This window comes from Octopus sinensis, linkage group LG4 (genome assembly GCF_006345805.1).
Source record: "Octopus sinensis linkage group LG4, ASM634580v1, whole genome shotgun sequence".
In the NCBI taxonomy this organism is placed as follows: Eukaryota; Metazoa; Mollusca; class Cephalopoda; order Octopoda; family Octopodidae; genus Octopus; species Octopus sinensis.
In genome coordinates this window covers 126305552-126315894 of record NC_043000.1, presented here as the reverse complement: position 1 = coordinate 126315894, position 10343 = coordinate 126305552, and the positions used below count along the sequence as shown (strand labels likewise).

The 10343-nt window shown below is 35.3% G+C and overlaps 1 protein-coding gene across 1 annotated transcript in view; it reads left to right on the top strand.

Moving 5' to 3' along the window:
* Window positions 1-5684: 5684 nt before the first annotated feature.
* Window positions 5685-10343, top strand: part of LOC115210665 (sortilin) — a 77905-nt gene continuing 73246 nt past the window's right edge. The window contains exon 1 of the mRNA XM_029779324.2: window positions 5685-6011. Within this exon, the coding sequence (XP_029635184.1) occupies window positions 5760-6011 (252 nt within the window). The 5' untranslated portion in view covers window positions 5685-5759. The remainder of the gene's footprint in view (window positions 6012-10343) is intronic.

Here is a 10343-nt window from a genome sequence, read left to right as displayed (position 1 = left end):
TATTAAAGTGGTGAGCTGACAGAATCATTAGCACATTGGGCAAAAGGCTTAGTGGCATTTCATCTGTCTTTATCTTCTGAGTTCAAATTCTGCTGAGGTCAATTTTGCCTTTCATCCTTTCTGCATTGATAAGTACCAGTTGAGCACTAGGAGCATTGTAATTAACTTACCCCACCCCTGAAATTGCTGGCCTCATGCCAAAATTGGAAATCATCATCATATTTTTATTATGATAGTATCATCATAACAGATAGGTGCAATGTTACATCTCTGGCTAACTACATATGGTATTTAAAAGAAGGAAGAATGCCATACAGAATTAAATGGAAGCTTCTGGAATACCCTGGAACCCCTCGATGGGAGCAGATGATGCAAGCTTTGCTTAGCCAAGTGGGCAAGGATCCCAAAAACTTCACTTGATCCAGGGGCCTTTTTAAATTCCAAAAGTTATATATTTAGTTGTGCCCTCATGAGTGAAAATTCATGTTCACAACATGGACTTTCCCACTTGCTGACAAGGGAACAGAAATTGTAAATAAACTGATCCTTTTCGGACACAACTGGAACTGTTCAAAGTGAGATAACTCCATCTCACCCAGAAGTGGTTTCCACTTTTAAGAATTTCATTCAGATGTCTTTTTCACAACCTTGCTGACCAAGACTGTATTCTTACCTCATTAGTAAAGAAGTTATGTGCCTCCATCCAGCAGGTCTCATGGGTTGCCTATATTACTAAGAGCAATAATATACCAATGGTAATTTTGTGACCAGCCATAATTAAAGGCTTTATAAAATATTACTGCTTCTCATAATTTTTTAGTGTGTTTTTTTTTGACTTATGAAAAACTGACCAATATATATATATATATATATATATCACCTTGACCGACCAGTCCATCGAGCGTCTATTTGACACCACTGGTCACAGCACGCTGTCCACTCCTCTCTGGATCGCGCCTTTCTCATCCACGTGATCCCAATCGTCCTCCTGAAATCGTAACTCCACCATCGTGGAGGGCTTATATATATATATATATATATATATATATATGAACTCCTGATATATATATATATATATTATATATATATATATATATATGAACTCCTGATATATATATATATATATATATATGAACTCCTGATATATATATATATATATATATATATATATATATATATATATATTATATATATATATATATAATGTATATATATATATATATATAAGTTCAGTTAAAAGCACACTCTAAAATATATATATTATGTATGTCATTATTCAGTTTATTTCAAGATCTCTTGCCAATAGAGAAAGAATCGGTTTCTAACCTAGATCCAAGGCTCCTTCATTGGAATTTCAACATCAACAACAGAGTATTTTTGTTTGTATGTATATATGCATGTATGTATGTATGTGCAGATTTGTATGTTTTATGTATGTATTCTCATGCATATAGTTGCATATCTAGACATGCATGTGTATGTATGTATGTATATTTGAATACATCTTACACAGAGATATGCCATTATCATCACCAATATCAATATTGCAGTATCCAGTACAATATATTTTATAATTTATTTCAGTCCCCACAATCATTATAGTCTTGGTCATATTTGTGTCATTGATTCTGGTTGCCAAGACCCATTATGATTATAGTTGTCTTGGTTGTCATGAAGGAATGTTGTCATGGTTGTGTCTGTCACGGTTTGGGTTGTTGTGATCACTATGGCAGTGTCTGCTATAGACATAATGAATGTGATTACAATCATAGTCAGTAGGTCATTACAAAAAGTGGCATGATTTGGGTAGGTTGTGGGTTTTGGTGCCTTATCAATGAGAACTTTAGAAGAATTAACATGCCTGCTATGGGTAGCTCTGCAACCAAATAATGAAAACCATACATTTGTGTAACATACCCAAACCATCATATCTTTCCTTCATTGTTACCTGTACTAATTCACCACACATTTTCATCAGTTTGCTTGTGCTCAATAATTCTTTCAAGTTAAAACTGTACACACACACACACATACACATACATATTATATCTGGAAAGCACTACTCAACTTATTCTTATTAAGTGTTTCAACTTTCACAACCTAAATATGACAACCATTACTACCCCCATCCTCAAATACAGTTCCTTCAGTTATTCTCTCCACTGCTATCCTCTCACACCACTAAATCAATCCAGCATGCAGTGAGAGAAGTTGCTGTCTTTTGTCTTGCACATTACAAAACAAACCCACCAATGCTGGTGCTACAAAAAGCACACAGTACACTCTGCAAATGGTTCATAAAGAACTGAGTAGAGACAGTGCAAGATTTCAGAGCGGCTTTTAGTCTTGTCGACTGCATGGCAGTCTTTTTAATGGTGATGCCATGAAAAATAACACATATTACACTCTGTAAAGTTGTTGCACTTAGGAAAGTTATCCAGCCATAGAAGCCATGCCAAAAGTGAGATATTGGAGTATGATATGGTCCTCTGGTTTGTTGGAGCCTGTCTAATAGTCTAAACTGTTCCATAATGGAAAACAGATGTAAAATGATGATGAGGATGATGATAATGACAATAATGCTGACAAAACAATTTAAACAACAATAATCATAGCGGTAACAAACATAATTGCATCTCCCTTCTATGAAATGCCTCACAAAGTCTATACTTGGCTTTTGAGAAGAGAGAATTTTGTTGCCAATGAAGTTAGAAGTTTCACAAGATTTCCCTCCCATCCTCAGATCTGAGACACAATGCTATCAATTGACCTCCCCCACCCCCTTCTGTGTAGCATATATATATCAGCTAAATAACCAAACCTGTCTTTCCAAGTTGTCACTCGGTCACTCAATAGCCCTTCATATACTTTTATCATATCATATGCCTGCTCATGTTGGTAGCTATTCCAGTCCAGCTGTTGCACCTTAAGTTAGGATTCCAACAGAGAGTTTGTGAACTCACTATTTCCATTGGATACATAATGCTATTGTTTTCCTTTATACTGCATAAGGCTTTCAAAGAACTTTTTCTATTGGCCATCTGTGGTTCCTGTTACAAATAACTTATGCACACACACGCACACGCGCATATATATACTCTTTACTCTCTTTTTCTTGTTTCAGTCATGTGACTGTGGCTATGCTGGAGTACCGCCTTTAGTCGAGCAAATCGACCCCAGGACTTATTCTTTGTAAGCCTAGTACTTATTCTATTGGTCTCTTTTGCCAAACTGCTAAGTTACAGGGACGAAATACACCAGCATCGGTTGTCAAGCAACCAATTGCAGCTTGACCTGGAATGGCTCCCTGATATCTGAGCTATGCACCCTGTTGAGTAATGTTGCTAGGGAGATCCTTCAGAATAACCTTATTTCAGCCACTTATCCCTTTCAAAATGAGACATGGGAGGTTTTGTGTTAGTATCTGCAAATGACACTACAGTTAAAGTGTCAGACACAACACAAATGAGGCTGGTTGACACAGTTCTAGAAGAATATGAGATAATAGCAGATGGTACAGATTAACTCATGCAAGTCAGTGGGCTTGTAGCTTAACACCTGGTGAGACAAGTCCATGCCAATCAGACAGCGTCATGGAGTGTTAGATTGAAAGACTGGTTAAACTGTTCAGGATATGGATCATTCTGGACTGCTAGGCAGATGGAAACTGAGATGTGGTCACAAGCAAGGTAGCTAGTTTGACCCAGAAATGGGCTGAGAGGATGCTATCCTTGAAAAGACAGCAGAGATGGCAAACATTTATCAATACATTGTTTCTGTCATAATTTACCAATTGATCATCATGACTTGCCCCAGTTTTTAGCTGCTTCTTGTGAAAGGGATGTGTTCCACTAGTCAGACAATCCATCTGCTGTCAATATTCTCATGTCGACTGATGCTTTGTGATTGAATTTGGTAGGCGGAAGTTACTGCCATGTGTGTATATGTGTGTGTAGGTGCTTGTGCCTCTCTGAGAGAGAGAGAGGGAATATGCTGGGGTTGCAATTTCTACAAAAATTCCCAGATGGTGAGTAGATACATCTCCATTTGTAAGGCATATCTTTCTGTAGCTCATCTCTTCAGTGAAGTTGATGTTCTGAGTGAAGCATATACTATGTCTGAGCATGTGTGGAATGTTGTGAGATGTTTACTCCTCCTTGCCATGCAATACAGTCAGTGGAGGTTCCATGTTTGTAATTCATAGGGGATTAGTGACAGGGAAGAATAACAATGTTCTCAGGGAGGGTTCTGAATAACAACAAGGATGAACTGACTTGTCTGTTCTAGAGAACTTTAGGCCAAGGACTACAAAGACTTCCATAAATCCTTGGCCTGCTAGCGCTACTGAATGGTACTACCAATTCAAGATAAACTCTACAGGCATACAAGTGCCATCAGCTAGGACCATCTTGAATACATGCAAAGCAATGATATCATTTGGCATACAATTTAGTATCTATGCATTACCAACTTGTGGAGTTATATCAAACAGTTATTGTTGCAGGTAGGACAGATCCGACTATCAGCTGAATTGTGAAAATTGCTCTTCAACCCTCCTTTAAACAAGAAGGTCAGGTAGTGTTCTTTCTGGTAATATATGATAAAAGAGGTTGTGTGGTAAAGGAGGCTGAAAGGACTGAAGGCAGATGTTTTTGTTTTTGGTCAAGTTGTGGTGTTTGTGGTATTATGGGCTGTGATGAGCTATGTGGTGTTGGTGGAGAGGATTGCAGATGAGGTAGACGAAAGTGAAGACTGCAGAGGCCAGTGGAACAGCCACGGGACATGAGTGGGCAGGAAGCATGTGCGGGCAGTTCGAGCAGAGACAGCAGCGTGCAAGGATGTGTTTATTTCTTGACAGTGATCACTCATCCTGCCTAGGTCAACAGTCCACTTGGAAAGGAAGGGAAAGGTAGAGAAGGGTGTGCTCACCTCAAGTAAATTTGTTAAAAAGTGGGTGACAGTTACAGAATGGCAGGAGTTAACTATACCACACAAAGCGTACCTAGAGATCGAAGAATGACAGGGTACATGCCCCTAATGATCAAAGTGGTCTTGAAACTGTGGGATACCTTAATTAGACCTAGCTGAAAGTCCTCTTGTATCAGGAGGATTTTATTTTATTTGATTTGTTGTTAATTATTGTTTATTTTTTGTACCTTATTTGCATTCTGTGTATCCCACATACACACTTTCTGTGATCTGTCTTTATGATGCTCTCTTTATCTGAGTATTTGGTTACGGAACTACGTACTGAGTAAGCAAAACAAAAAAGCAAAGAACTTTGTGAGGCGACTTTACTTTTATACTTCTGGGTTCAATACGAATCCAGCCAAGGCCAATTTTAAGTTTCATCGTACTAAGGTCGATAAAATAAGTAGTATCAACTAACACTGTAGTTAATATGATTAATATATCTCACTCTCATAAAATATGTAACCTTTTTCCAAGTTTATTTCAGAAATCAATGCTGTTATTAAGGAAACAAGACAGGAAATCCGAAGAGAGTCGCACAGAAATATTTTTTTAAATACAAGAGGCGAGAGATTGCGTGTTGATATGAGAACACGATAGGAAAATCGTGAAACAAACTAATAAAGTTTTTCCGCTGCACTCAGCAACAAGCATACACCAAACACGTGCTTTTGACAGATAAACGAGTCGCTCTTTCGTTTTTGCACTCAAGTCACATGATACAAATAACTGTCCCAGTTTATTTGTATCTTCTGACATAGGAGAGGTTAACAGTAGCGATCTTCAGAATGGCGTCGGTACTGGCTCGTCATTTTGCATCACCTTACCAACGATTCTTTCTCCTTTTGTTTGTTTTTCTTGTCTATAACCATGTAAAAGCTCGGGAGGTTATTCACATGGAAAAAAGAGACATTTCAGCCTCAAAATATGAGCACAGTCATTCGCAAACACGATTTAAACGCAGTGTTGACAACAAGTGTCAGGAACAAGAAGAGAAATTCTTACAAGATTTGAAGAATAACAAGAGTATACACGAAGAGGTGTGTATAATTTGGCTTTTTTCTTTAATCGTTATAGGAATTTTTTATGTTTCTCTTAAAAACGCAATAGCAACAACTAATTAACCCAATTAATTTGTGGCTATTAAATGCCTTGTCTGTACAAGTTTAAAATCGTTCAGGGCTTGAGGAGAAGACGACTCGTGATGGAAATAAAACCTCCTCTGTTTTTCATTATTAATCAAAAATGAAAACATTTATTACACTAAAACACACACGCCCGTATTTTTATGTGCTGCGTATGTATTAAACGTATCCTCCCTAATATTACCCTCTCCTACTGAAGTTAAATTTGTGAAATTCAGTCATATGGTTAATCTATTTACGCTGTAAACATTAACGAGTTTGCAAACAAACACTTCTAAATATATTTCTTATTCGATGTTCTCTTTCCATATTTAAACTATTCCTTCTGCCTCTGTGATTTAATTTCAATGGTTTATTATTGAAACTTCGTATTTACGTTTATATTTGCTTCCTTGTGTTTATATTGTTAGTGAGCAGCCTTATAATGTGCATCCAATGTAAGGCGTGGTTGTTTATTAGTGTATAGTGTACATTGTTCACGATTCAGTATTATATTCATTTCACCATTTATCTTGAACACATCGATACGTTACATTAACCTTTTTTTTTTTTTTGTCGATCAACTCGTAATAATTTTTACATCTTAAATCCGAATTATTTCTATTGCCTGATGTTGTAATGTATACAGATGTACACAACTCAGTGTGTTTATAAAATAGATTTTCATATTCGTGTTAGCATAATGAACTTCTGGTAGCGACGTAAGTCGGTGTAGCTTTTAATAATCTTAAATATATTTTTGTATTGTGAAAATATTGATACAAATGCAGGAAATGTGTGATACTACTCATAATTTCAATTAGAATCATCGAAGAAACTAAATATTAAAGAGCCGAATATATTGAATATCGTAATAATATATATATATAAAAAAAAAAACAAGATGACTAATCAGTTATAAAATTGAAAATGTTACATCTATTATAATTTTGTTGAATCGGTTGTGTAAGTAAAACACGATTTTAATCAGAAATGGATGAAACTGAATTGCAGACGCTTAATATTTTAGTCATGCGAGCCAACGAAAGGTCCTCCACGCAGCCGCTCGACCTGTTAGAAATAGTAACAAATCCCTCTTTCTGTCCCTCCACCCACCCCCAAAGACAAAAGTTACAAGGGCACATTTTATAGTCTACAACCTGAAAACGAAAATAAAACGAAATTGCCATGCCTAAAGTGCTTCTTTCGTCATAGGTCTGCTCATTCTGGAGTCATTTAATATTATCAAATGTTCGTTCTTTAACCTATTATATATATACCTTTCTAAAATATTCTTCACGTGTATCTGTATTTCTTCTTAGCTAACCTCTAAGAAACTTTATCTTTTCTTATAAAACTGACTCGCATAAAATACAAACTCATAACAGAAAATACTTTCATCTTGAGACTCGAACTCTTGTTTACTGTTGTCATCTTAAACCAGTGAATCTCAAATTGACGAATACCAGCCTCATATATATTTAAGTGTAATTTCTTGTCCCTTCTTCCTCTTAAAACAAGATTGAGTTTGCATTGATATAATTGGGGTCTTTTGTCATGGTGTTGAACAAGTTTTAAACCTACTTAATGTTATTAAACATGGTACTTTATTCGTCACCTATTCAGTCTACGCCCTCCACCCCACCATATGATAGGGACCTTGGGGGAATGTTTACAACCAGCTGGATGGATACTTATTTAATCTATACTCGTCGACATTATCCTAAACATTGTATAACGTAAACGTTCTACTGTAATTCTAAACAGCAGCTTATGATATAGTAGTTAGTAGGGTAGTCTTATTCGTGTGATATGGCTATGAAATTATATAACACCTGTCATTAGGAACAATTTAATATATATGCATATTTTGAGAGAGTATATCGTTGCTCTGTTGAATGCTTCCCCTCCACTTGTCGTCGTCATTTGTATTATGTACGTATATCCAAACAATTATTAAACGCTGTACATAAGTAAAGAAAATTCAATTTTCTTTGTTCTAAATTTCTGATATAACAGGTTATAATTTTTAATTTGTTTTAACTTCCTGTGAAACACAAAAACAAAAATTAGGAAGAAATAGTCTTAATAATAATAATAATGAATTGCAGATAATTTATCTTATTATATTTGACTTTTTAAAAAAAATTAATTAGCAAGTCTTCCTAAAATACTCTTTTTCATTCACCCCGTTAATGTTTTTATTTTAATAGTTATGTTGATATTAGAAAACAAGCGCTCTATAATTTTCATATTAGAAAATATTCCACTCTCTGTTGCTGAATCCGCTAGAATAGTCGAATTCAAAATTAGGAGTCGTTGATTTTTCATATTCTTTCTCTGCTGATCTATTAGTAAAAGCTGCTGCTCGTTAAAAAGTATGAACTGGTGTTTACATGAGTGGTGCATATTTAATGTATACTATTAGGGTACATTCACCTGTAGAGTGAAAATATGTGATGTGCTTACAATAGAAAATACCTGTGTCAGAAGAGCAGTGATGAGGTCGGTACTAAGGATATTGGGGCCCACACAAACAAGATAATGTTGAATGATAAACCTAGTAGGTCACTCCAACTCTTCTCAACACAGGTATAGATACTAAGACGGTGACAACGAGGACAATGTTTATTTGATATTACTAGTTGACGATTTAAACAGTTCTTGCTAATAAATTATTTCTTGTTTTTTTTTAAAGACCTTGTCTACTTTAATTTTGATTTCTACTCACCCTGTACCGAAATACGTTTGTGGAAGGGAATTTGGTAGTTAATTTGATGGCCTTTCCAGAGAAGTAAAAGACAAATTTGACTCAAGTTTGATATAAAATTAAAATGAAGTTTAACACAAATGCTGTCCTTATTTAGCTCTGTAAATTGAGGGCGTGGATAATTGAAACTAGGTTAGGTAATCCAATATCAGGAGTTGACATCATTTATATTTGTATAGTGGTTAAAAGTTTTGATATGCCATTTACCAAGTGGCATATCAAAACTGTTTTGTTGATGGAAACAGCAATCATATTTTATTCCCCCTTATCCTATATTAATAAAAGAATAGAAAATAAAATGAAATAACTATTTAGAATATTAAATATAACATGATTCCATCTGGAAAACATAAATTGTGTTAGTCATATCTTTGTTGCTCCTAAATCTCTTTTGAGATTCAGTACCTCCTAGATGCTGATATTGTACAGGTAGATACAACACCAACTTTCTAGACACTGATGGTCCAGAACCGTTTATAATCTGCATTAATTTATGAACAGGCACTTCAATTTCCCACAGCCACCAGACTAATCTACTGGTACTTTGCACAGTACAGTATCAATAAACTTGTATCATTTATACTAATGTACAGGTACTTGTATTTCATTTAATTTTTTTTAGGTAAATTTAATATTTGTTTAATTTAGAGTGTGTTGACCAAGGAGCTCTCCCTGTTTTGGAAAAATCAGTTATCTAGAAAGACTGTGGAACCAAAGGTTCTAGGAAATCAATGTTGTACCTGTACTACTCATTAAAACATTGTAAGGATTAGCAGGAGTATGACATCCTGAGAGATAATTATACTATTAATTCTCTTCATTATAGACTCCATACAAAACTGAAAATAGTGCTGTTGTTTTCAAGGCCCTTCTGAAAAATATTTACCTTGTTGAAAATCATTGTTTATATTTATTACATCCATAATTTTAAGCCTTCCAGCATGCCAGTCCAGTTAAACTGTCCAACAATGGACGTTAAATGATGATGATGATAATTTTAGTTTTCATTGAAGCAAACTTGCCAATATGTACTCTTTGCATCAATTGAGGAAAACAAAATCTTTGTTCCTTGCTCATCTATGTGGTTTCAAGATGAGAGAGTTTGAATCTTGTCATTTGAATGGGCCTTGTAATCTGCGTGAATTCTTTCTTTCACATTCAGACTGTTAGTGATGCATTATTAATACTTCCATACTGACCATGGAGTTAGAATTCCCATTATTTTAAGATAGTGAAAATAATTTTAAACCTCCTCTCTTGGCTATACTGAAACTGAGCGTCCTGAACAAATTTTATCTTAACTGTACTGTTATGCATTATAACCCTTTATTGATGTCAAATAACCAGAGATACGGTAGCATGATGTACCCTTTGAGAATGTCTGCATTGATAAGGGTTATTACCCACCAAAAAGCTGTTTTTAGCTCCAAAGTCAAGCAAAGCTGTTGTAGTGATGCTACTCTGTAGGGTTCAGCGTG